This window comes from Eschrichtius robustus, chromosome 6 (assembly GCF_028021215.1).
Source record: "Eschrichtius robustus isolate mEscRob2 chromosome 6, mEscRob2.pri, whole genome shotgun sequence".
NCBI classification, from domain to species: Eukaryota; Metazoa; Chordata; class Mammalia; order Artiodactyla; family Eschrichtiidae; genus Eschrichtius; species Eschrichtius robustus.
The window spans coordinates 81149314-81176862 of NC_090829.1; the positions used below are offsets into that span (position 1 = coordinate 81149314).

Below are 27549 nucleotides of genomic sequence, written 5' to 3' on the forward strand. Positions count from 1 at the left end.
ACAGAATTTATCCAGTATCAATCAATCAGGTCAATTTCAGAGACTTGATCTGACGAAGGAATGGAGAAGGATGTTATGTTGTTAAAAGCAATTTAATGTTAATGTGTGCGAAGTATGGTGTATGTACACCTAGATGAGGATAATGGAAATATTGGTGTTTAGCCAGTACTTCATTTTCATTGTGCTCTCCTTTGTTGTTCTCCCACTTCTCTACTAGGTTCAGGAGGAAGTAGATCCATCTAAAAATAATTTCCTCTGACAGGTAGAATGAATGACTTATACAGTAAGTCCCCTACATACGAATGAGTTCCATTCTGAGAGCGTGTTCGTAAGTCCAATTTGTTTGTAAGTCCAACAAAGTTAGCCTAGGTACCCGACTAACACAGCGGCTATATACCGCTGATTTTACGCTTGCTTCCGGACATGCTGGGCTTGAAATAAAGATACTGTTACTACTGTACTCTATACAGTACTGTAAAGTACACAAAAGCATAACGATGCACGCACGTGACAACGTATGCCAGACACTTGAACTAACTTATGTGATTGGACATGCGAACACATGTTCGCATCTTCAAAGTTCGCAACTTGTTAGTAAGCGCAAACAGAATGACTTTATTTTTTGTTTTGTAAAGTAAATCAAATTTACCAGATCATAGGTCAAACAAGAATAGATTTTATTGAACTGGTTTTTTTCTTTTAATAGGAGCAACTAAAAAATAAATCAATACTATGAAAAGCCCAGATGAATGCTTCTTGATAATTCCTTGGAAAAAATTGGTGAGCCAAAGTAAATACTGTATTAGAGAACAAGGGCATAGCAAAATACTTAATACACACTGCTAACCTCTGTGGTTAAGACTGACGCAACCAATAAACTGTTAAGGAGGAAAATGCAAACTTCTCTAAGAAAAGATTTAGCAAAAGTTGTGCATGTGTACAAAACACACACACACTTTTTTTCTGTTTAAAATTTATGAACTAACCAATAACTTGTTCTAGAAAGTAACTGCAAATGAAAACAGCTTCATAAGTTCATTTTTGTAATAAAAATTGGCATATCTATTTGGTTACTTCAAAGACATATAAAGGAATTAAAATTTATTTTTAGTTAAATTAAAAAAAAAACAGTTCACAACTTGAATGTTGGTATGTAGGGGACTTACTTACACCTCAAAGCAATAGTAAGGTTGGAGAGTGATAATTTGTTTAGTTCACATTGGACTGATACTCTCCTTAAATGGCTTTATGCTAGTTTAATCTCATTTGTAAAATCTTTATGAGAAGGTTCTCATTTAAAATGAGATAGGTTTTATTGTGTATGTACTAAAGAGTAAGCTGTCTTTAGCAGAAATTGATTGAAGTAATGAAAATAGCACTCCATAGGGCTTCCTTAGATCCCTAACGTGGCTTTTCCTCCATGGTATTTCTGGATCCCTCTGACATCAGCAGAGAATTGAAAAGAAAGAAGTGGCCAACTGCTGTTCCTACATTACTTAACTCATGACTACTCTTTCTCTGAAATTGCCTTCCATGCTCATTGGACCAGGAGTGGATGTGACTTAACCTGGGGCAATCAGACATTCTCATTTGAAAATCTGGAGTTGCACAGCAAGTTGACCAAGTTTCTCAAATGGGGCTGGATTTAAAATGTTTAATTTTGGTAGCTGTAAAGGGGCTAGATTACTCTATATAGTCTAAGGAACAGAGGTACACTTTTAAATGGTTGCTCATAGAACAAAATTACAAGAATTTAAACAAACAAACAGCAACCAAAAAAAAAACCACACCAGGAATTGCCACATTTAGTTAAGATTCATAATGCTTGGACATGATCAAAAGGAGACCTCTAGAAGTAACCACAAAACAGTACAAACCTAAGAGACAGCTTACTTGTACTTTAAATAAATTATAGTAAATTATTGCTTATTACATTTAATAAATGTGTTACTACTATTTTTTCAAGGAGTAGTATTTTTTACTTTTATTATTCTGATATTTTTGTGATATGAATAAAATTATTTTAAAACCAACCATATAATTTTATAAGTTGAAGGATTTAATCTCAATGTGGTTGTGAATAAAACAATAAACAGATTGACTAAGTGCCAATTTGTCAGCAATTTATGAATTGGATAATTAAGAAAAACATGCTTTTGGGAGTGTGGCAATAATATGTAAATCATGGTGAAAATGTGCTGGTGCGTATCCTTTTAACTGCTAATACCTGTTGTTAGATAATGCCCTGTGTGCCGCAGCATTGTGCTATGTTTTACAAACATCGTTTCATTTAATACTCATTCTGAAGTGGATACTGTTTCATATGACAGATGAGAAAACTTGAGACTTAAAGTAAAATGGCTTGGCTGCAGGTCACATGGCTGCGAAGCTCCAGGGCTGAGATTCCAAGCCAGTTGTTCTGCCTCCAGAGCCCACGGCTTTAGCCCCTACTCTAGGCTGCTTCACAAACCCTGCTCACGTGAACAACAGTATTTTCATAGTAGGAACCAAGAGGTCTAACCCCAAAACAAAGCACTAGCAGTTTTTTTCTCTCAGTACACTCAATTCAGTCATTCTCACCTCTCATTTAGTAAAAGTTATAATCTGCAGGGCGGCTTCCTTCTCAGGCAGCAAGCTCCTGGAGCGTAGAGACAGTGTATCTGTTCTGAGTAACTCTTGTATACTACAGCAGAGATACTTTGTCAGCATTACTGAGAGAGGAAACAAGGTCGGGTTGTTTCTTTAATAATGCTTATCTACTTCCTTTTTGTTAAGTTTTATATTATTTTAAATGGCACAGGAACCATCTTTGATTTTTATTAAGACAGAACCAAACACGACTACACATTTAGGTCCTTACTGTTTCTAGGACTCGAGGGCACAAGGGTTTCACAGACCATCTGCCTTACCTGGTTCCTTCCTCTCCTTCTCCTAGTGATCCCTGCAGTACTCTTTTAAAGGGCTACAAGAATAAATTTACAACCTGTACAATTCAACTTTAATCTTTTGGGAAATCTTAATTTACTATTGTATAATCCAGGGAAAAGAAATCTATATTGATCAATCAATATAGATATAATGTCAAATATATAGATCAATGTAGATACAAGTATGTACTTAAATTTAAGGATGAGTAAAGTAAGAGTACAATATCCCAATTCTTGGTTAAAAAATAAAGTAAGAGCAAGTCACTGCCACTACAGATGCCAGTGCTTACATCTGTCAGCAGTCCAATCAACTGGCATTCAATGGACATGGCGACACAGCTCCTTTCAACTCTCCAATGAGTTTTAAGTCCAGAGCATGTTCAGTCTTTGTTTTGTTTACCTGCTGACGAAGGGTTTCTAGGAAGATTTAGCAGTGCTTCAATTTTCTTAGCATCGTCCTTGGATCGATTTTTCTGTAAATTACTTTCAATTTCTTCAGGGAGGAGCTCAGTAAAGTGTAGTCTGGTTTTCCTGTAATCAAAGAACAAGAAGCATATATCAAGTACTGCTCTATTTCTTTGGTTTTTAGAGAGAATTTTTTTTAGAAAGATAGTGTTTGTCTTATACTCCCTTACAACTTGTGAGCAAACATTGCTCCTTGCACTTCAAATACAATGACTTTCTTCTCTCTCCTAACCTGTTCCACTTACAAGCCAGCCAGGAGTCTCACATTACCAACGTGGACATTGCCAGGGCAGTAGCTCTGATCCTTAAGATATTCCAGAGTTCTCGAAGGGGTGACATGCAGTTGCTGAAGCACCCTGAGCTAAGGTGTGAGCCTCGAAACCAATCTGTCCTCTTGCCCTCAGGGCCCAGGGGGGATGTGAAACCCCCTGCCACTCTGTTAAACTCTCTGTTGACAGACCTTGTGGGACATGCACAAAGCTTATAACATTGGTAATCTCAGTACGGAAAAGTCACATAGGGCAACACTACAGACGTATATTTACTAGGAGTTAAAAAATCTAATTTCCAAATAACAGATCAGTTCTTTCTCCAAGTCAACTATTGGTGTCTTCCTTTCTTTAAGTGATTATCAGGGTCACCTATGACTTTCTTCTCAACTCTTCATAACCAGATTTGACCATATCTTCTTTCATAGCTCTATGGAAAATACAGCCAATGTTCTGTATTTTCTGCTCACTATGTCAATTTTCTAGATTCTCACTTTGTTGATTTCTCTATACTGTAGTTATTTTCAAGCAAAGAAGCAGACATATAAAAGGTTCTTAACTATTTATTAACTGTCCTCAGAAATACCACATATATATTATATATATATGTATATATATATAAATAACCTATACACTTCTGACACTATTTCCTTTCCAGTTGTTGTTTTTACCCATTCTTGAGGTTTTCCATCTCTAAATAACTGGCCAACTTCTCTACTTTTTTTTTTCTGGTTTCTTTTTTTTCTGATTGGAATACAATTATTATTTGTTCATATTTTTCCAAATGTTAATTCTTCTATAACTTCCTATATCAGATTCAAATAACCAGATATTTTCCTTACTTTTCCAACTCCTTTCTCAAAGATTCCTTTTTAAAAAAGAAGTCTCTTAGGACACCTAAAGGGCTAGAAATAAGCTAATACTTTCATGCTTTTAACTCTCCATAATATCAAATTTTATGTTGGCATTCAGAATTTTAAGTACTTTATCCTAGAACCTAGAGAGCTGCATATCTCACTCACCTTCTTACTATGGAGAAGAAGACCGAACAAAACAAACGTATGTTGAACACTGTGGTGTGATTCTGCCCTTAGAACAGCTGAGAAAACTGAGTGCTTGAAGTTAAGGAAAACATCTACGGTCACAGAATTAATCAATAGTCTAGCTGGGATTTAAGGTTTGTTTTCAAGGTTTCATTGGCTCTAAAATCAATGCTTTTTCTCCTATAGCACCTGTCCTTGGACAACAGATCTACAGATATTAAGAATTTACGTGTGTGTGTCTGTGTGTGTGTGTGTGTGTAGCACAAATGGAAGTTTCAAATAAAACCATGGGAAAAAGAAGACTGCTTATCTACCAAACTACCAAAGTAGCAGCAGCAGATGTCATCTTAGTGGCCAGGAAGCAGAACCATGAGAATCATTTGTACCAAAGTGCTAGATGGCAGCCTATTATGATGATCTTAAAAAGAATTAGCATTTAGTCTGTTATTGCTGGACCCCAAGGAGTGACTAGATAAACAGGTGACAGTCTGTATCGTTCTCAGTGGCATCTAGTCCATGAACAGCCACTATATCTACCTAACGCCTATTGCGTCCACAGCAAGAAGTAGAATCTTTGAATGTGGAGGCCTAACCTGCTCAGTATTGTTCATAGACGTATGTGTAAACAAGGATATCATCTTTTAAATAAAGCCAAGTAAAGCTCACTCATTGCTGTTTATTTCCTTTAGGTAATTTCCTATGCAGTGAAAAACATAGGAAAAGAAAAAATATGCAACCAAATGAGATTTACAACATTTTAACTTAAAAAAAAAATGTATCTAAGGAAAGATTCTCAATTAGTGTCTTTCAGTTTTCCATTCTCCTTAATTAAAAAGGATTAAAAGACCAGGTAAGGTGCCAGGTGAAGGACTCAGTAAACAGACTCTTTGAACTGAGCGGCAATTTAGAGTACTTATTTCAGAGGGCACCACTGTCCACGGATAGGAAAGCCAGACACCCCAGTCTTAACATGCTCCTTACCGCTCTTCCAGTTTCAGCTCCTGGAGTGCTTTTCGATCCTTCTGTTTTCTCTCCTGAACTGTCTCACCACAGTACTTCTGAAGTGCCATCAACAGGCTTCCTATAGGAGTGCTGAGGGGGAGGCAGAGGGAATGCTTAGGAGAAAGAGCTGTTAACCACGCAAAATATGAGTGTCTCTGCTAAGGTGTGAGCAGCACCAAACGAGCCACTTGGTCACTGACAGGTACAGGAACATTTGATAATTAAAGTGTCCTTGTCAAATAAAAAAATATTAAGATAATTTCCTTCCTGGTCTGAACAACAGGAAAAACAATCATTGCAACTTCCTAAATTTAACTGGTATAAAAACAACAGGTCTATAAATTGGCTCTGATTTTTATCATGAATGATAAATAAACCGGGAAAAAATATATTTATGACAAGTTCTAGTAAATAGCTTTATACTGAAGGTTTCTCAGAAATGAAATTAATACCAGGAATGGTGCCAGAGCCCCTTAAGGGACAAGAAATGTGGAGGATATTGAGGGAAGGATGCTACTGGCTTTTGGGGCTGAAGCCGCCAAAACATCCTAAAATTCAAGAGTCTGGCACAACTGTCTCGCCCAGAATGCCAACAGTTATCCATTGAGAAACTGATTTAGATAATAATTATTACAGTAATGAAGAGGGTTTGGTTCATGTTTTCAAAGAGAAGTTTTTGACTCTGACACAACTTAAATTCCTTCTGGTTACAACTTAAGTTGTAACCACATTTTAGAAATTATTTTTGCTAGGTGGAAATGTTCATTGATGATGAATGGATAAAGAAAATGTGGTACTGTATATACAATGGAATATTATGCAGTCCTAAAAAGGAAGATCCTGTCACATGCTGCAACATGGATAAACCTTGAGGACATTATGCTAAGCGAAACAGGCCAGTTACAAAAGGACAAATATAATATGATTCCACTAATAAGAAGCACCTAGAGTAGTCAAAATCACAGAAACAGAAAGCACAAAGGTGGTTGCCAGAGGCTGTGGGGTGGGAGAAGGGAGAATTAGTGTTTAATGGGTACAGAGTTTCAGTTTTGCAAGGCGAAAAAGTTCTAGAGATCTGTTGCACAACAATGTGGATATAGTTAACATTACTGAACTGTACACTTAAAAGGGGTTAAGATGGTAATTTTTATGTTATGTGTTTTTACCTCAATAAAAAAATATTTTTGCGGCTAATTTCAGCAATTTTTCCCTTCAAACCAAGCTGGTATATTAACAATACAACAAAAACATCAGCAATAGATTATAATATGTTGAATTTTAAAACAATTTTTTAATTAAAAAAAAAAGAATCCATAAAGTTACAGTGTTTCCTCCCCAAAGTGGGGTAGAAAAAGGGAGGGTAAGGGAGAAAGAACTCTTCTATTCAGATAAATGCCAACTAATAAAAACAGAAGAAATGACAGAACTAGCAAATCAACACTTCGCAACTTTTACAATAACTGATTACATTAGGGATCATCAATGGATCACTGAAACCACTAGAAGAAAGACATCTGGAGAACGGGCTATTTACACAGTCTCACCCCACAGATTCCTTATTAAGCACAATGGGAAAAAGATACCTTTGCAGTGGAGAAATTTAGTAGATACCAAATGTGGTAGGCAGAATTCTAAAATAGCCCCCCAAAATTTCCTGCCCTAATTTCTCAACTATGAATATATGATGAAATATTATGCCCATGATTAAATTGTTACATGGCAAAATGGATTTTACAGATGTGCTTAAGGTTACTGATCAGTTGAATTTGAGTTAATCAAAAAAGAGATTATCTGGGTGAACCCTTTGCAAGGAGAGAGTTTTTTCCAGTTGGTGGCAGAATGGAAGTCAGAGAGATTAAAAGTATGAGAAGGATTCCACATGCTGGTTGCTGGTTTGAACATGGAGGGGGCACGTGAGAAGGAATGTGGATGTCTCTAGGAACAAGGTGGTGCCAGCCAGCCAGCCAGCCAGGAAACGGGGACTTCAGGCCTACAGCCACAGGGTTCTGTCAACAACCTGAATTTTATAGAAACAAATTCTTCCCACAGAGCCTTCAGGTAAGAACCTGCCTGGCCAACACTTTGATTTTGGCCTTCTGAATACTAAGCAGAGAACCCATCTGAGCCTACCCAGACTTCTGACCTACAGAAAAGTGATATTGGGTTGGCCAAAAAGTTCATTTGCATTTTTCTGTAAGATATTATGGAAAAACCCAAACAAACTTTTTGACCAACCCCATATAATAAATGCGTGGTGTCTGAAGCTTCTGAGTTTGTAGTGATTTGTTACACAGCAACAGAAAACTAATACACCAAGTTAACATCACTTACAATGGGTGACATAATATGTCTCTTGATGTGATACACTGAGAAGGAAACAACCTCACCTATGTTGTATTCTTGGTGAAAACATTAAACCTAAATCTAATCATGAGGGGATAAACAAAATTGAGACATATTCTGGGCGAAAAAAAGGCAGTGGAACTGTTTTAGCTTAAAGGAATCTAAAGAGACATAACAACGAAATGTAACAATTAGATCCTGGATTTAAAAAAATTATATATATTTTAAAAATCAAAAAAAAAAGTATATATATATGGCATTATTGTAATAACTGAGGAATTCTGAATATGGACCCTATCTTAAACAGTATTCAATCAATCAATGCTAAATTATTTATTGTGATAATCGTATTGTGATATCATTGGAGAATGTTCTTCATCCTGGGAAATACATGCTGATGTATTTAGGGCTGAAGAATTATGAGGTCTAAAATACTTCAAATGGTTTAACCAAAAGAAAAAAAAATAGAAAAGGAAATATACACATGTCCCACATGTACACAGAGAGGTAGAAAACAAATATGGAAAAATGTTAACAACTGGTGAATCTAAGTAAAGGATTATATGAGTTATATGGGTGTTCAGTGTTCAATTCACTCAAGTTTTCTACAGGTTTGAAATGTTTCAAAGTAAAAAGTTGGAGAAGAAAATTCTTAAAGTTTATTAAACTAAACAAACAAAACCTAACCCCAAATTTTTTTATAGAATGTGCTTGTTAACTGTTTCTTATTCCTTTTTCCTGCTGCTTATAAGTACCTTTGCTCAAACCTCAAATAGTTTCAGGTGTTAGAGATATTTAAACAGTTTTTATCCAGTGAAAACTAGAAGTAAAATTAACAACTGGGGTACAATCAGAATTGGACAGTCAAAGCTACTGCTAATACAAGACTAGAGACCTTTTATAGGCTCTAAGTATTAAATTTGTTCTTTAGAAATGATTGCAATTTTTAACAGAGAAGGCATTAATGAAATTATACTAATTTAGAATCAAACCATGTTAACACTTACCCCAGCAAGGCTCCAATTATGCCACCAGCTACCAAGCCATGCAGGCCTAAGTTTATTCTAAAAAGACTTCCAGTGATAGCTATTTTAAAAGAAACAAACAAGGGGCAATATTAAATCATCTTTAAACACCAGAGTTCCATTTAAAAATGTTCCTCCATAAGAAGGACATAAATCTCCAAGTAAGCTTTTTGAACCCAACATAAATATACCACCACAACCTAGATTTCCTGAATCTAAAATGCCAATACAGCCAGCTTCTCATCCACTCTGCAGGTTCAAATGAAGAAACGTTCTTTTTACAAACAGAATTGCTCAGTCGGTTCTATGGACCCAGCCTCTTCTCATTCTGCTTCATTTTTGCCAACCTCGCCTTAAAAATCTGTTATTTCTTCACTTTCACCTCTTTCATTTCTTCCTTCTTTAAGGAAAGTTTTCCCCAAATAAATAACAAAACCTTCACTAGCCCCTGCAGTTCATGTCCTCCCCCAGCCTCACCTTTCTGTACTGCTACGCTACACCTCTCAAGCAGGCCTGCAAGTGGGCAGTTGGCCTACAACGCCACCTGGTGGCCGGGGCATAGGTCCTCTTTCCTTCCCACTAAGACTGTACGACTGTACACCCAAGATGTCCATTCATTTTCCTCTTTCACTACGTACAACACAACGAATGACACTTCAGGTGGTAACAATTTTAAAATTAACATTTGAGGTTTATAATTCTTATTTAAGTACTACATATTCATTGTTTTAACTTTTCTAAATTAAAAAAAAAATTTCAAATGATGATATGAAGTTGTTTGTAATACCCTATTATTATTTTATAGACTATGCGTTTAGAGCATCCAGCATACCCAGTTATCCAATTCTTTAACTTTTTTTTTTTTTTTTTTTAATATTTTGGCTGTGCTGCACAGCATGTGGGATCATAGTTCCCCGACCAGGGATCAAAACCCACGCCCCCTACATTGGAAGTGCGGAGTCTTAACTGCTGGACCGCCAGGGAAGTCCCCGTCTTTTCTAAATTTTTAAATTAACAAGAACAAAAATCACCTTTAATTCCATTATCCAGAGACAGCAAAAATCTGGTCTTTTTTTCTAGGCTTCTTATCCAAACAAAATATTTTTTAAAAACCTATTAGGGGGCTTCCCTGGTGGCGCAGTGGTTGAGAATCTGCCTGCCGATGCAGGGGACACGGGTTCGAGCCCTGGTCTGGGAGGATCCCGCATGCCGCGGAGCGGCTGGGCCCGTGAGCCACAATTGCTGAGCCTGCGCGTCTGGAGCCTGTGCTCCGCAGCAGGAGAGGCCGCGATAGTGAGAGGCCCGCGCACCGCGATGAGGAGTGGCCCCCACTTGCCGCAACTGGAGAAAGCCCTCGCACAGAAGCGAAGACCCAACACAGCCATAAAATAAATAAATAGATAAACCCAAAAGTTAAAAAAAAAAAAAAGTGAGGCAATAAGTTTAAAAAAAAAAAAAAAAAAAAAACCTATTAGAATAGCCAAACTCTGGAACACTGACAACATCAAATGCTGGTGAGGATATGAAGCAATAGACACTTGCATTCATTCCTGGTGGGAATGCAGAATGGTAATGTTACTTTGGAAGACCGGTAGTTTCTTATGAAACTAACATACTCTTACTATACCATCCAGCAATGACATAAGAGTTGAAAACTTTTGTCTACAAATACCTGCACACAGGTGTTTATAGCAACTGTGTTCATAATCATCAAAACATGGAAGCAACCAAGATGTCCTCAACAGGTGATGGAAAAATAAACTGTGGTACATCCAGAAAAAGAACATTATTCAGCGCTAAATAGAAATGAGCTATCAACTCATGAAAAGACATGGAGGAATCTTAAATGCATATTATTAAGTAAAAGAAGCCAATCCGAAAAAGCTACATATTGTATGATTCCAACTATACAACATTTTGGAAAAGGCAAAACTATGGAGATAGTTAAAAAGATCAATGGTTGCCAGGGGTTGAGGGTGGAGCATGGGGATCAACAGGCAGAGCACAGATTTTTAGGGGGGAAAATACTTTTTATGATACCATAATGGTGGACATATGTCATTATATATTTCCCCAAACCTATAGAATGTAAAACACCAAGTGTGAACCCTAAGGTAAAGAGGACTTTGGGTGATAATGTATCAATTTAGGTTCTTCAATTGTAACAAATGTACTGGGATGTTAATAGCCGGAGAGACTATGTGTATGCAGCAGGGAGGAAGTATATGGCAAATCTTTTATCTTCTGCCCAATTTTGCTGTGAACCTAAACTGCTCTAAAAAACTGTTCATTAAAAAGGGGGTCAGGGGCTTCCCTCGTGGTGCAGTGGCTGAGAATCTGCCTGCCAATGCAGGGGACACAGTTTCGAGCTCTGGTCTGGGAAGATCCTACATGCCTCGGAGCAACTAAACCTGTGCGCCACAACTACTGAGCCTGCACTCTGGAGCCCGTGAGCCACAACTACTGACCCCAGATGCCTAGAGCCCGTGCTCCACAAAAGAGAAGCCACAATGAGAAGTCCACGCACTGCAATGAAGAGTAGCCCCTGCTTGCCGCAACTAGAGAAGGCCCGCGTGCAGCAATGAAGACTCAACGCAGCCAAAAATAAATAAGTAAATAAATAAATAAATTTATTAAAAAAGGGGGGTGGTGGAGGACAAGTGGTGGGGTTTAGAAGCTGCCAGAAGCCAAACATAAAAAATGGAGTCACACTCTTTGTTACACAGGACCATATTTCTGTGAACAGTCTTTTTCAATCTGGATTTTTTTCTTTCTTTTTCTTGCCTGAATGCACTGGCTAAAGTCTCCAGTATAATGCTAAATACAAGTGTATTCATCTACTTGTCTTGTTCTCAATCTTAAGGAAATCATTCAGTCTTTCACCATTAAATATGATGTTAGCTGTTGTTCATAGATAATCTTTATCAAGTTAAAGAAGGTCCCTTTTAATCCTAGTTTGTTTTTATCATGAATGTTGGACTTTTGTCAAATGCGTTTTCAAACTAAACTTTAATTCCTTAAATAAGTTCCACTTGGTCATGGTTATAATCCTTATTCGTTGCTGGATTTGGTTACTAATATTTTGTTAAGGATTTTTGTGTATATACTCTTGAGGGATAGTGATCTGTAGTTTAGTTGTCTATCTTCATCTGGCTTTGGTATTAGGAAAATATTAATAGCCAGGGAAGCCATCTGGTCCTGGACTTTGTGAAAAGATTTTAATTAAATATTTAGTTTATCAATTTGTTATAGGGCTATAGGGATTTTCTATTTCTTCTTGAGCAAATTTTGGTAATTTGTATCTTTTTTTTCCCCCTTGGTCAGTCTTGCTAAAGGATTGTCTATTTTGTTGCTCTTTTCAAAGAACCAACTTCTGGTTTCATTGATTTTTCTCTTGATTTCATTGAGTGTCATTCTAATTCTATTATTTCCTTCTGCCTGCTTACTTTAGGTTTATTTTGCTCTTCATTTTCCAGTTTTTAAAGGTGGAAGCTTAGATTATTCATATGAGATCTTTCTTATTTTAATTTGACTACACTTCATAATTTTTTCTTTTTTTTTTTTCCGCACTGTGGCATGCGAGATCTTAGTTCCCTGACCAGGGATCGAACCTGCACCCCCTGCATTGGATGTGCGGAGTCTTAACCACTGGACCACCAGGGAAGTCCCTGCACCTCATAAATTTTAATATAATGTGCTTTCATTTTCATCCAGCTCAAAATATTTTAAATTTACCTTGTGATTACTCCTTGGTTTACTTATGAATGTGTTGTTTAATTTCCAAATATTTGTGATTTTCCCCCAATTTCTTTTTAGTTTAATTCCATTGAGGACAGAGAACATACTTTGTGAGATTTCAATCCTTTTTATTGAGACTTGTTTTATAGCCTTGCATATGGTCTAGCTTAGAGAATGTCCCCTGTGCACTTGAAAAGAATGAAAATCTTGCTATTGCTGGGTAGAGTGTTCTAGAGATGTTACTGTGTCATGTAGATTGATAAGTGTTCAAGTCTTCTATATCCTTGTTGATTTTCCCTCTAGTTGTTCTATCCATTATTAAAAGTGGAGTATTAAAGTCTCCAGCTACTGTAAAAGTCTCCAGCAACTGACTGAGTTGTCTATTTCTCCTCTCAATTCAAAGTGTTCGCTTCATGTATTTTGGAGCTCTGTTGTTAGATGCGTATGTTTCTAAATGTTGTATCTTCTTGGTGGATTGTCCCTTTTAACATTATAAAATGTCCTTCTTTGTCTTCTAGCACTTTTGTCTTAAAGTCTATTTTGCCTGATACTAGTATAGTCACGCAAGCTCTTTTTCTTACTGTTTGCACAGTATATCTTTGTCCATCTTTTTATGTTCAACTAATTTGTTCCTTTAAACCTAAAATATGTCTCTTGTAGACAGCATATAGTTGGATCCTTTTTAAAATACAGTTGGACAATCCCTACTGATTGGAATGTTTAATCCATTCATGTTTTAATGTTTTTATTGATATGGTTAGATTTAGATCTGCCATTTTGCTATTTGTTTTCTATATTATCTAACTCCTTTTTGACCTTGTTACTATTTTTTAAAGTTACTATCTTATTATTTGCCTTAGGGATTATACTATGCATCTTATCACAGTCTACTTCAGATCAGTACTAATTCCAGTAAAATGTAGAAACATTGTTCTAATACAGCTCCACTCCTCTCCCTTCTTTGTGCTATTATTGTCGTTGTTCTAATACAGCTCCACTCCTCTCCCTTCTTTGTGCTATTATTGTCATTTATGTTATGCATATATGTTTAAAAACAATACAATGTTATTATTTTACACAACCATATGTATTTTAATAGGGTTAAATGGTTGTGTAAAATAATAATAAAAACAGTTAAGAAAAGAAAGTGGAAATAACAGATTCACAAACTCTTTCAGATTAACCTATGTATTTACCATTTCTAGTAATTTTCATTTCTTCCTGTGGAGCCAAGTAACTATTTGGTGTCATTTCATTGCTCCAATATAAGTCCATTCCTTCCTCCTCTTTTGTGCTATTAACATAACACATAGCTTTAAATGTTATATGTCCAACACTTCAATTTTATTATTATGTAACTTTAGATCAGTTAAGAGAAGAAAATATGTATTTATACTGCCTTCAAGAATTACTTATATCTTTATCAATGCTCTTCATGTAGAATCAAGTTACCATATGATATCACTTCCTTTCAGCCTGAAGAACTTCCTTTAATGTTTTTGTAAGGCGGGTCTGCTAGCAATGAATTCTCTTCGTTCATTTGCCAACGTCTTTTGCCTTTAATTTTGTAGGATGGTTTGCTAGATATAGAATTACTGATTGACAGTTTATTCCTTTCAGCACTTAGTCATTCTACTGCCTTCTGGCTTCCACTGTTCTGATGAGAAGTCAGCTGTTAATTTTATTGGGTATTCCAGTATGAGTTGTTTTTTTCTTGTTGCTTTCATGATTTTTCTCTATCTTTCAACAGTGTAACTACTATATGTCTAAGTGTGAATCTGTTCATGTTTATTCTTCTTGGAGTTTGTTGAGATTCTTGGATGTATAGATTAATGTTTTTCATCAAACTTGGGAAGTCTGTGGCCATAATTTCCTAAAATACTTTTTCTTCCCTTTTCTTTCTTTCCTCTCCATTATCCATGTGTTAGTATTCTTGATTGTGTCCCATAGATCTCTGAGGCTCTGTTCATTTGTCTTCATTTAAAAAAATTCTGTCCTTGATAAAAGATAATCTATATTGATCTATCTTCAAGATCACTGATTCTCTTATGCTCTCTCAAATCAGCTGTTGAGCACCTCCTCTCCAGTGAATTTTTAATTTCCATTATTGTATTTATCAACTCCAGAATATTCATTTGATTCTTTTTTAAATAATTTCTATCTTTATTGATATTTTCTAGGTGAGTAATTGTCATCACACTTTTAATTCTTTTAAAATGGCTTGAAGTCTTTTGTCTGCTATGTCCAATAGATGGCCTCTGTCAGAGACATACCCAATGACTGCTTCTTTTTAAGTCTCCTCTTTTTGTATATTGTGTGACATTTTGTGTGTGTGTGTGTGTGTGTGACATTTTTGTTGTTTTTGAAAACCAGGCATTTTAGGTAATAAATTATAGCAACACTGGAGTTGGAACATCTCCCTACCCAGGGGCATGGCTGTGGTTCTTTGCTTAGGTAGTGATTTGCCTGTACCAATTCTGTGGAGTCTTTGTTTTTTGTTGTTGTTGTTTTTGTAGAGTGCAGCCACAGAAGTCTCTACTCAGTTTTTATTTTTATGTTTGGCTTCCTAGGAATCATACCAGCTTGGTAGTCAGTCAATGATTTGTCAGAGGTTGTGATTACACATCTTAAGCCAGTAAGGCTGCTACCTTTTGCCAGTGGATCTGTCTGTGGCTTGAAGAATGCACTCAAGGTTTAGGCAGTTTATAAATCCTTTCTGGATTTTACTTTCTGTGTTCATGAGGCCTCACAATTAACCAAAGATAAGTAGTTTGCTAGGCCCTTACCAGTCTCTCCTGAGTGTGCTTACACATACAGGTAACTTTCTGGAGTTCTGGGGATTAGTAAGATCTTACTGAAGTCCTCTTTGGCTTTCTTGTTCCCTGGACATCCCTGGTAAGATTCTGCCTCATCTGCCAGTCTATTGCTTGCCCCAAACAACATCAAAGCCTCAGGTTAGCTGTGTGATACTGTCCTTCCTTAACTGTTTGCTATTGTTTTCAGCAACACCCTTAGGCATGGAATTTTCTGTGCTCTGCTCCATATCAAGTCAGTCACCTCAAACAGCAGAAGTGTTGTTCCTCCCAGCCTGCCCTGCCCTGCCCTGGTGGAACTTCTACATCATGGAGCTGGGTGTTAGGAGGTGGAACCAGCCCCAAGCTGAAACACTACAGACTACTCCCACTGTCCTGAGATTCAGTAGAAATTCTTGAATAAATGCTTCTCAATTTGTTGTGTGCCTCTGGTCAATTCTCAGAATCTTTAAATGGTTGCTTTTGATAATTTTGTCCAGTTTTATTATTACTTTTGAGGGAGAGGATTTGCCAACCTCCTTACTGAGGCATTCTAGATGTTGAATATACTTTTATGAATGTCCAGACCAATGCCAAATAATACTGGTGAGGGAAGACATCCTTACCTGAGTCTGACTTCAGGATAAATTAGTGTTATACCATTAATTTTTTAAAAATTAATTAATTAATTTATTTATTTTTGGCTGTGTTGGGTCTTCGTTTCTGTGCGAGGGCTTTCTCTAGTTGTGGCAAGTGGGGACCACTCTTCATCGCGGTGCGAGGGCCTCTCACTATCGTGGCCTCTCTTGTTGCGGAGCACAGGCTCCAGACGTGCAGGCTCAGTAGTTGTGGCTCACGGGCCTAGTTGCTCTGCGGCACGTGGGATCTTCCCAGACCAGGGCTCGAACCCGTGTCCTCTGCATTGGCAGGCAGATTCTCAACCACTGCGCCACCAGGGAAGCCCTATACCGTTAATTTTAATGTTGGTTGCTGGTTTGAGATTAAAATATATATTGTATCAGATATATTTTTCTATTTTTATTTTACTAATATTTACATTCAATCAAGAAACCTTTATTCTACCCTGCTATATGTTAAACAATTGTGAAATAAAAGGCAAACACTTTCTCTGAATTCAAGTAAGTCGTCTAGTAGGGAAGCAAAACAAGTAAACAGCTACAACATAGTGTTATAAATGCTTTGATAAAACTGTTTACAGTGAACTGTGAGAACACAGGGGAAAGGTACCTAAGATAGGAAAATGTGAGCTAGGAGAACCCTCTAGGGAAGCTGAAGCTGACAGATGAAGTGAAACTTGAAAGACAGGTTAAGTATAGAGCTGAATGAAATTAGTTGTGGGAGTTGGAAGGTGGATTCAAGCAAGAATTCTTGTAAAGCAAGAATATGCTGGGTTTGAGAAATCCAAGTAGATTATAAGTTTTGGGCAAGAGTGGTGCATGGAGGTCAGGTCAAGAATCGACACTAGAGTGATGGGAAACAATGGAAGAATCTGAATCAGAAAATTGTTAAAATCTTATTCATATTTCAAAAAAGTCAGATAACAGTAGAGGTGAAGCAAACCAAGATTAGAAACAGGGAAGACCTGTAGTAGCAATGGGAACAAAGAGCAGGTGAGAGAGTCCATATATATCTAAGGAATAAGACTGATAGAACTAGGGCTTCCCTGGTGGCACAGTGGTTAAGAATCAGCCTGCCAATGCAGGGGACACAGGTTCAATCCCTGGTCTGGGAAGATCCCACATGACGGGGAGAAACTAAGCCTGTGTGCCACAACTACTGAGCCTGTGCTCTAGAGCCTGCGAGCCACAACTATTGAGCACACGTGCCACAACTACAGACGCCCACACACCTAGAACCCACGCTCAACAAGAGAAGCCACTGCAATGAAGCCCGCTCACTGCAACTAGAGAAAGCCCGCGCACAGCAACGTAGACCCAATGCAGCCAAAAATAAATAAATAAAATAAATAAATTTTTTATAAAAAAAAAGACTGATAGAACTAGAAGTCTGGAAAGGGGAAATAAAGGGCAGAACCACATCATTAACTGATTTCCAGTTTTGGAATTTAACAGATGACAGAGAACATGTAACAGGAGTAAATTTGCAAGTAGGGGCAGAAAGACAAGAGTTTGGTTCGGATATAGGCACTTGAGCCTACAGAATATCCATATAAAAATGTTCACAAGTTAAAACAGGGCAAGTTCTAGCTGCTACAATGCTATTAATGCTTATTTCTAGTTTTATATTTTTAAATGTTTTCATTAAAACGTTAAGCTCAAATTACGTATATGTGCGTTTGCCTGTGTGTGTATACATAGAGAAAGAGTGCACCCAAAATAAAAGAGAGCACAAGTGATAAAGCAAATGGGCTAAAATGTTAACAATAACTGGGAATTCCCTGGCGGTCCAGTGGTTAGGACTCTGTGCTTTCACTGCCGAGGATCCAGGTTCATTCCCTGATTGGGGAACTAAGATCCTGCAAGCCATGCAGCTGGGTGCGGGGGGTGGGGGGGTGGGGGTGGAGTTAAAAAAAAATGTTAATAACTAATATCAGTACTAAAGGGTATTGCTCATGGTGTTCCTTGTATTTTATTTTTGCAACTTTCCATAAGCTTGAAGTTATTTCCAAATAAAAAGTAAAAAACTGTTATGTGCAGTATATGTATGTTTTTGTATGTGAGAGAACGTACATGAATTAGTGAGTGTTTGCATGTATATGCAGTAAACTTCATTTACATTTCTGGAAATGTACTGGATTTGTACTGGAAAGGTAACGAAAATGTTCAACACTTTTTTTTTTTTTGAAACATTCATTTTAAAGAGGGCATTATCTACCAGAGGCAGAGAGCTTTAAAATAAAATCCAATCTCTTACCATGAAAAATCTGGCTCCTTTCTACTTCACCTTACCAATCTCATCTCAAGCCATTCTTTCCCTTATTCACTATGTTCCAGTCATATCATCCTGCATTTGAGAAACCTTAGAGCCTTCACCCTTGACGTTCTCCCTGCCTAGGCTACTCTTCGTTGCAAGCCTTGTTCCTTCCTATTCTTCAGGTATCAGCTTAAATGTCACCTCCTTAGAAAGGTCTTCTCCAGTATGGTACTGGCACAAAAACAGAAATATAGATCAATGGAACAGGATAGAAAGCCCAGAGATAAACTCACACACATAGAGTCACCTTATCTTTGATAAAGGAGGCAAGAATATACAATGGAGAAAAGACAGCCTCTTCAATAAGTGGTGCTGGGGAAACTGGACAGCTACATGTAAAAGAATGAAATTAGAACACTCCCTAACACCATACACAAAAATAAAGTCAAAATGGATTAAAGACCTAAATGTAAGGCCAGACACTATCAAACTCTTTGGGAAAAACATAGGCAGAACACTCCATGACATAAATCACAGCAAGATCCTTTTTGACCTACCTCCTAGAGAAATGGAAATAAAAACAAAAATAAACAAATAGGACCTAATGAAACTTAAAAGCTTTTGCACAGCAAAGGAAACCAAAAACAAGACGAAAAGACAACCCTCAGAATGGGAGAAAATATTTGCAAATGAATCATTGGACAAAGGATTAATCTCCAAAATATACAAGCAGCTCATGCAGCTCAATATCAAAAAAACAAACAACCCAATCCAAAAATGGGCAGAGACCTAAATAGACATCTCTCCAAAGAAGATATACAGATTGCCAACAAACACATGAAAGGATGCTCAACATCACTAATCATTAGAGAAATGCAAATCAAAACTACAATGAGGTATCACCTCACACTGGTCAGAATGGCCATCATCAAAAAATCTACAAACAATAAATGCTGGAGAGGGTGTGGAGAAAAGGGAAACCTCTTGCACTGTTGGTGGGAATGTAAATTGATACAGCTACTATTGAGAATAGTATGGAGGTTCCTTAAAAAACTGAAAATTGAACAACCATACGACCCAGCAATCCCACTACTGGGCATACACCCTGAGAAAACCATAATTCAAAAAGAGTCATATACCACAATGTTCATTGCAGCTCTATTTACAATAGCCAGGACATGGAAGCAACCTAAGTGTCCATCGACAGATGAATGGATAAAGAAGATGTGGCACATATATACAATGGAATATTACTCAGCCATAAAAAGAAACGAAATTGAGTTATTTGTAGTGAGGTGGATGGACCCAGAGACTGTCATACAGAGTGAAGTAAATCAGAAAGAGAAAAACAAATACCATATGCTAACACATATGTATGGAATCTAAAAAAAAAAAAAAGGTTCTGAAGAACCTAGGGGCAGGACAGGAATAAAGACACAGACATAGAGAATGGACTTGAGGACACTGGGAGGGGAAGGGTAAGCTGGGATGAAGTGAGACAGTGGCATGGACATATATACACTACCAAATGTAAAATAGATAGCTAGTGGGAAGCAGCTGCATAGCACAGGGAGATCAGCTCGGTGCTTTGTGGCCACCTAGAGGGGTGGGATAGGGAGGGTGGGAGGGAGACGCAAGAGGGAGGAGATATGGGGATGTATGTATATGTATAGCTGATTCATTTTGTTATACAGCAGAACTAACACACCATTGTAAAGCAATTATATTCCAATAAAGATGTTTAAAAAAAAAAAAAGAAGAAAGGTCTTCTCGATCACCCTGTCCACATTAGGTCCCCCTGCCCCACCTATTTGTTACTTTCTATCTTAGCAACGTGTTTTTTCCCATCCACATTAGATGATAAAACTCAGTGAAGGCAAAGACCTTATCTGTTTTGTTCAACAAGTACACCAAGGACCAAGCACAACGTTTTCCATACATTTTACATGAATGTTGAATGAGATGTGATGAGAAGCCAACCAAAGAATTCAGTAGCCATGACTTATAAGTCCTTACATATTTCCTAAACCATATTTGAGATTGAAAAATGTAGAACAAAACAAAAATGTCTTACCTCCTGCAATGACAAAATGGCTTAGGGCATTTTTATTTCGGTACACATTTAGACCAGTGTTCACTGTACTGAGAAGAAGGGAGGAGGAGGAAAACATAATTTAAAGCATATCTCATTTACCTTCTTGACTGTAACTTTCACTAAAGTGATACGTATTAGTTTAGAAGAGCCTACTATGTCAATCCCTGGTGCTAGTCTAGGCTCCTTCAGTGTGTTTCAGATTGCTAATATGCCAATAAGCAACAGAACGTAAAGAAGAGTTCTGCAGAATTCCTCTGACTTAGCAACCCTGTATCTATTTTGATATTAGCTGGCAGACCTTCATCCATGCATACAAAAGTACAACTGAACCAATCTTTTAGGTAAATAGATAACAGTTCTTAAGAAAAAGGTATCATGAATCACTTTTATATGGGCGTTCAAATTTTATAATTCCACTGCTCAAAATATGTGCTCCTAAAAGAATACCCAAGACCGTTCATCACAATTCAGAGAACTTACTTGAATATAGTTACAAACATGGCCGTTCTCCAACTCCAGCGCCAGCCGTACCGGATGAAGCCTCGTGTGGCAGCACGATGTGCAGATTGCTAAAGTTAATAAAGAGGCTGTGAGGTTCTGAGACACCTTGACACTTTCCCTACTTTAAAAATGTGGTGGAGGAATGTCAGCTAGGCATTAAGTAGGGAGACCTAAACACATAGAAACAATAGGAAAATGTCTAGAAATATCATTCTTTAAGTACTGAAACTTAAGTGAAAATGCCATGTACATCGTATTCTATCAGGAGGTGTAAAAGGAACTAAGAGATGCAGTGTCAAACAAGTAATCCATCAATTAAGTAGCAACTAAGAATCTATATAACAAACACTATGACAGACCTAAAATCAGTATTAGACATACTTTTTTTCAAGAAATTGTGGGGAAAAGAAAAACACAAAATAAAGAAGCAGCACAGAGTAAACTGTAAAGGGTAAGGATTAAAGTAATACAGATGTGCAGGAAAGGAGGAAAGGAAGGAAAAAAAACTTAATCTTTACTGACCACTTTCTATGTAAAAATTGTTAACATATGACCTCATTTAATCTTTACATTTTCTTCAAGCAGGTGTTTTAGTTTTAACTAAAACATAGAGAGGAAGTTTTTCTCAGCCAATAAGGAATAAAGTCAGAACTGGAAGTTAGGTTGTCTGTTTCCACAACTCATTTTCACTAGACCACAATGAAGCAAGTCTGGCATAATATCATGAGGGTGAAGCCAAGATTTTTAAAGAATGTGACAGAATCCCTAAGTGTACTCTTAACTACTATATGATATTGGGCAAGTCAAAACCTCTCTGAAAGGTGTATCAGTGCGAACTCATGGGTTTTAATAAATGGGTAGATAAATATAGAAATAGATATAGAAATGTGCATGAATGTGTATATAAGTCACACACACATACATACACATACACATTTCCTAACTCTGCCTAGAGCCTAGAAGCCATGATACCTCAGTAGCAGTGAGCATACCTAGCACTAGAACTTGGTTTTTAAATACCATTTTCAAAGAAACTATAGCTCCTTGGTGAAATGGGCTTATGCCAGGGCTGGTGCTTAAAAAGTAAAAGATGGACCAGAAACACCCTGCTGTGCCTTTTAGAAAGTAAAGGCGTGCTCAAAGAGTAATGGGGACATATCAAAAGGACACAGGAGCTAGCGTTAAGGGGCTCCAATGGTCCAAATCCAGGCCAATTTGAGTATCAAAATAAATGATGATAATGGATTATGAAACTACAGAATAAAATAAGAATCCATGAGCCCACACTGAATAAATAAATTATAAATAGACAAATAAATAAATAGAGGGAAAGTGAAAGCTCTTCCTTACAGCGGAATACTAACCAATAAATATAAATGGAATGATGGAATTAGAAAATGGCCATTTGGCAACCACCACAGTAATAACTGCTTTAGGCAAAAATCAGCATTGAATACTAAAACTAGAGGCTAGAAATTTGATGAAAAATAGGATACTGGCATAGTCTCAAAGTAGCTAATAAGTATTCATAAGACACTTATTAATTACAAAGAGAAAAAAACAGTAATTTTACAGCGGATAAACCTGGCAGGGACCATCTTAACCAAGTGACTAAAGTAAGCATAACCAGTTGAGGGACAAATACATATCTTGTGCTTCTTATCCTTACTTACTGAGGAATACAACATCAGTTCTAGGGTATTCCTGCAAAAACACGTAAGTGAAGTCTAATCACAAGAAAACATCAAACATCCAAGCTGAGGGACATTCTATAAAATAAATGGACCATGGTCTTAAAAAATATCGAAGTCATGAAAGTCAAAGAACAACAGAAAAATTGTTCCAGATTAAAGGAGACTGACTAGAGAGGCATGACAGGCAAATGCAACACCTGATCCAGTATTAGATCCCGGACCAGAAAAAAAATTTTTTAATGAATTGTTTACTTTTAAAATAAATTATATTAGTGGGACAACTAGCAAAATTTACATAAAGTCCATAGGTAAGATAACAGTACTCTGTAAGTGTTAATGTCTTGCTCTGCATAATAATATTGTGGTTATGTAAGAAAATGTCTTTGTTTTTAGGAAATGCATGCTGAAGCACTCATTGTGTCTATAACTTACTCCCAAGCAGTTCACGACAATATAATAGTATGCTTTATACAGAGAGAGAATAAGAAAGCAAATGTCGTAAAATTTTAACATTTGGAGAATCTGATTGAAAGGTATACAGGAATTCTTTGTATAGTCAGCCCTCTGTATCCTCAGATTTGGAACCTGAGGATGTGGAATCATGAATATGGGGGGGTCTATGGTACTGTGCCTTTTTATACAAAAGACTTGAGCATTTTCAGGTTTTGGTATCCGCAGGAGTCCTTGGATCCCAATCCCCCTTGGATACTGTGGGACACTGGTACTACTTTTGCAACTTCTAAGTCTGATACAATTTCAAAAAAAAAGCCTCAAAAAACAAGTGGTGATCAGTTCTGAAGATAAGAAAAGTGGTCTGAGGAGGCTTGTGTATGCACTTTAGCATTAGTACTTCCATTGTTGTCAAGTACAGACTTTGTTTCCTAAACCTTCTCAACCCTACCACCTAACTAGATGACTAAGTGTAAAAGGAACAGCTAAATTGGCGTGCCCTCAAATACTATTAAAACACCAGTACATACCACTGCATCAAGCTGGTTGTGGTAAATTTCTGCTTGGCTCTGCTCAATATAGTGCTGTTTAGCATGAATAAAAGCTGGTATACCCCCATATGCCCAGCCAATGATGCCTGCTGAAATTGCCGCCTTGTAAATATCCTGAAGTTCTTTTGACGTTCTCTGCTGTTCACTAAAACATCAAAAAGACAGTGTTGTTTGGGATTAGTTTATGCATACTGCTCTCTTCAAAAGACAGTATGATCAGAATTATCCTAAATGCTAAAAGGGCTACTTTTCATGATGGGCAGAACCAGTTAAATCTTCTGATGAATTAAATAATTATATTACAAGTAGCTCAAATCTCAGCCAAAACTAATCTCTGTTTTCAGAAATTAAGCTAGTGGTTATTCTTGGGAAGGCAGTGACAGGGAAGGGGCACCAGGGGGAGATTCTGGGATGCTGTTAACAGTCTTGGGGCTGCATACACAGCTATGTTTGGTTTGTGAAAAGTCACTGACTGGTATACTTATGTACATTTTTCTAGGTGCATACTATACTCCAATAAAAAGGTTTTTTTTTTAAGGTTATTTTATTTGATGACTATTACAGCTCTACTATATCCCTGTAAACAGAAAGAATTTGTGAACTGGATGTACAGATCAATATTTCCCTTTTTGAATTTTTAGATAACTTTTGGAAATTACACGAGCTTATGAGATTTTAGGACAACATAGGCCAGAATGAATTCCTAGATGTAAAAAAAAAAACCAAAACTTTATCTTTCTGAGTATTTAATTTTTATGGCTCAGATGGGCCTGTACTATTAAAGACCATTGAATAAGAAAGCTCACTATGCAGTGGGCAACACAGACAAATCTAAAATAACAGGGAAAAACTACCATTTCATCCAATCTATTACTCTCAAAAGCATAAGAAACCAGAACCCATACTGGAGCTTCCAAGATGTCCTCTGGAAATTGCTCTAAGAAATAGCTAAGTTTGTAAGTGTAAGTTTGTAAGTGTTCAGTTACTATAAATAATGGCCCTCGTACATAAGTAAACTACTAAATGTTAATTTTTTACATTACTAACTTGCTTTCTTCAGAGGCTGTACAAGTGTTTAATTCTAATTGCCAATAACAACCACTACATTGTTGAAATCAGAATCAGTAAGTTTTTATAGTTCCTGCATATACAAGAGAGAAACCTAAATAAAATCTCTTAGGAAACTAATTCCTCTTTCAAGAGGAAAAACTGCTATAAGCTGAACTTTATATTTTATCTTTTATAATGAATAAGGACCAAAAACATTTACATAAAAACTGGTAGAACTCAGAAAAGAGTAAATGTAAAAGAGCTTAAGATTTAACAAGCCAGGAAATGCATATGCTTTCCACTTTCTCATCCTCTGAAAAATTCCATGACATAGGTGATATTTTTCTTCATTTTATCGATAGACGCTCTAAGAAGTTACATGATTGGCCCTAAGAGCTAATGAACGGTGAACAAACAAGGCACAGTGGCGGAAAGGACCTGGCCTATAAGTAACAGCAATGGGGTTGTGGTTCAGGTTCTGTCATCCACTGCTAAGTGACCTGCAGCCAGAACACAACCGCTCTGAACCTAGGTTTCCTCACCCATGACATGGAAGGGAGAATGAAAGTCACACTAAATTATCTTCCAAATCTCTTTCAGCTCATCATTCTGTTGTTTATAAAGCTGATCAAAATAACACTTTCCTGTTGTGTACTACACAGGATCGTTCACAGGTATCTCAAATTTTGGAACGACCAATGAGAAGGGCGGCCTCGGTATCTTTAAAATGAGATGATGAAACTAAATAAAGTAATTAAGTACAATTCCACCAGCTCCCCTGCCCTACCTCAGCAACATAATAAAACTTAAATGTTAATTTATCCACTTGATAACACAGTGTAGTATATGGTAAAGTACTTCATGAGAGGACTAACTTTTCACCAGTAAGTGATGAATTTTTAAAAAAATGATGAAATTAACTAATTATCCTGAGGTTTCCATTAAAGTTAGTTCAAAGGCTTATTTATTCTTTATTGTGAAACATCCTTATTTGTGAATCCAGCTAATATCTTTTCTTTTATAAACTGATGAGATAACAGTTGTTACTATTTTTTATATATTCCTTATTGGCAGAATAAAAATTTTACAACTCTCTGTTATCTCTCCAACCTCCACTTTTATGGCGAGGAGGAGGGCTGCTGTTCATGAAAATTTGGGATCAAGTGAAACATGAAAAAGAATACTGGAGTGGAGTCCTGCAGATGTTGGTTCTAGGATCACTAAGTAGCTTGGTTCAATTCTTCTAATCTGTAAAATCGGGGGATTACGCTAAAACTATAGTCCCTAAAACTCCTAAAAGCTCTGACTTTCAGTTAGTCTCACCCTTACCACCTGAAAACCGGTCTGTCAATCAACAGAACTACCAAATGGCAATGTTAGGATACAAACTTGGAATACAAATATTAGAACCCTAAGTCCCGTAAAAATAAATCCCACCACCCTGGGGTCCTTCGCCCTAGATGACCCAGGCAGCAGGTCACCTCCTTCGCAGCCCCTCCCCACAGACAGTAGGCACTTTTACTCTTTGACAAACAGCTCTCGGAGGCGGTCCCATCCGGATTCCGGGTATTGGGGTTCTGGGACGTAGGAAGGCAGCTTCTGGTCTTCCACAAGAGCCTTGGGATCGGCGGCCACAGCTTCGGCAGCAAAGACCCGAGGGAAAGGACTCAGCGCCCTGCAGAGGAAGCTCCGGGGCGCCGGCGGCCGCACCTCCATGGCCCTCTGCGAACCTGCCGGCAGACACTCGCTTGGGCGCTCAGGGAGCCAAGGCCTCCCGGAGGCGCCGTGGGAGAAGAAAGAGGATAACTGCAAGAAGGAGTGGACGAGTACCCGTACACTAGGCCCGAGCTAATTCGCGGCCGTACCCGCCGCCACACCGCTTGACAGACTTGCCTTCAGTGCCGGGCCTCACTTTGGAGGACCTTCGACACACGAGACAGGAAGTCCCGCCCCAACGAGGGCAAAAGCCAAAAGAGGAGCAAGGGCGGAGCCGGAGCCGAACACACTTCCGGTTGGAGGCGGGACGGACCTCTGCGGTGCCGGGCCGGTCCGCCGGAAGTGAGGTGGCGGCGAGTAAACACGCTCAGCGCCCTGTGGCCTCGCCTCCGGCGTCCTCTGCCTGGCCTTCCTGCGCCAAGAAAACGGGGGTGTTGGGCAGTTTGCAAGCGGTGAGACGTGTTTGCAAGGTAAAGTAGGTTAGCGTATTTAAAACGGCAGAAACCCCATGTAGGTGAAGAAAGTGCAGTGTTCACTACAAGTGGAGTACGGAAAGGGGAAGGCAAATTTGCGCAAATACAAGCCCAGCTAACCCTGTCACGGACTCCCTGGCTGGGTGGGGTCCATTCTGGTTTTCGGAAAGGACCGAGGCGTTGAAGAGGGGTCTTGGTGCCAGTTTCCCCGAGATTTCCAGAACACTTTTTAAAGAAATAGGCCCTGGGCTTCACAAGATGGGTTTTACTCCCCTTAGTTCGTATGCCTACTGTTTCTCGAAAGGCAGGACAATTTCTGGAATTTCTACCAGGCGTTTGCTTGATAGTCCAGCAATAATTTCCCGTCACTCAGTCTCCACTAACATGTGCTTCAAAGTATAGGTTTTATTAAAATGCACGCATTTAAAATATTCTCAAACTGGTTTGTGTAATTCACTTAATCTTTGCTAGCAACCAAATATAGTCACATGTTCTCTTTGCCAATCCCTACCCATCCTTG

At 37.8% G+C, this 27549-nt stretch overlaps 1 protein-coding gene across 5 annotated transcripts in view; it reads right to left on the reverse strand.

Moving 5' to 3' along the window:
- The window catches only part of TIMMDC1 (translocase of inner mitochondrial membrane domain containing 1), a 48152-nt gene extending 21372 nt beyond the window's left edge, over positions 1-26780 (reverse strand). For 3 of the 5 annotated variants that reach the window (XM_068546692.1, XM_068546691.1, XM_068546690.1), the window contains exons 1-7: positions 26363-26775; positions 23770-23935; positions 21075-21163; positions 20574-20641; positions 9057-9135; positions 5686-5796; positions 3328-3458 (exon numbers count right to left, since the gene is read on the reverse strand). In XM_068546692.1, coding sequence (XP_068402793.1) covers positions 3328-3458; positions 5686-5796; positions 9057-9135; positions 20574-20641; positions 21075-21163; positions 23770-23935; positions 26363-26556 — 838 coding nt within the window. In that variant the 5' untranslated portion in view covers positions 26557-26775. Of the gene's footprint in view, positions 1-2051; positions 3459-5685; positions 5797-9056; positions 9136-20573; positions 20642-21074; positions 21164-23769; positions 23936-26362 lie in introns of those variants that run through there. The other 2 variants (XM_068546689.1, XM_068546693.1) reach the window with 2 other exon arrangements.
- Between the last annotated feature and the right edge of the window lie 769 nt (positions 26781-27549).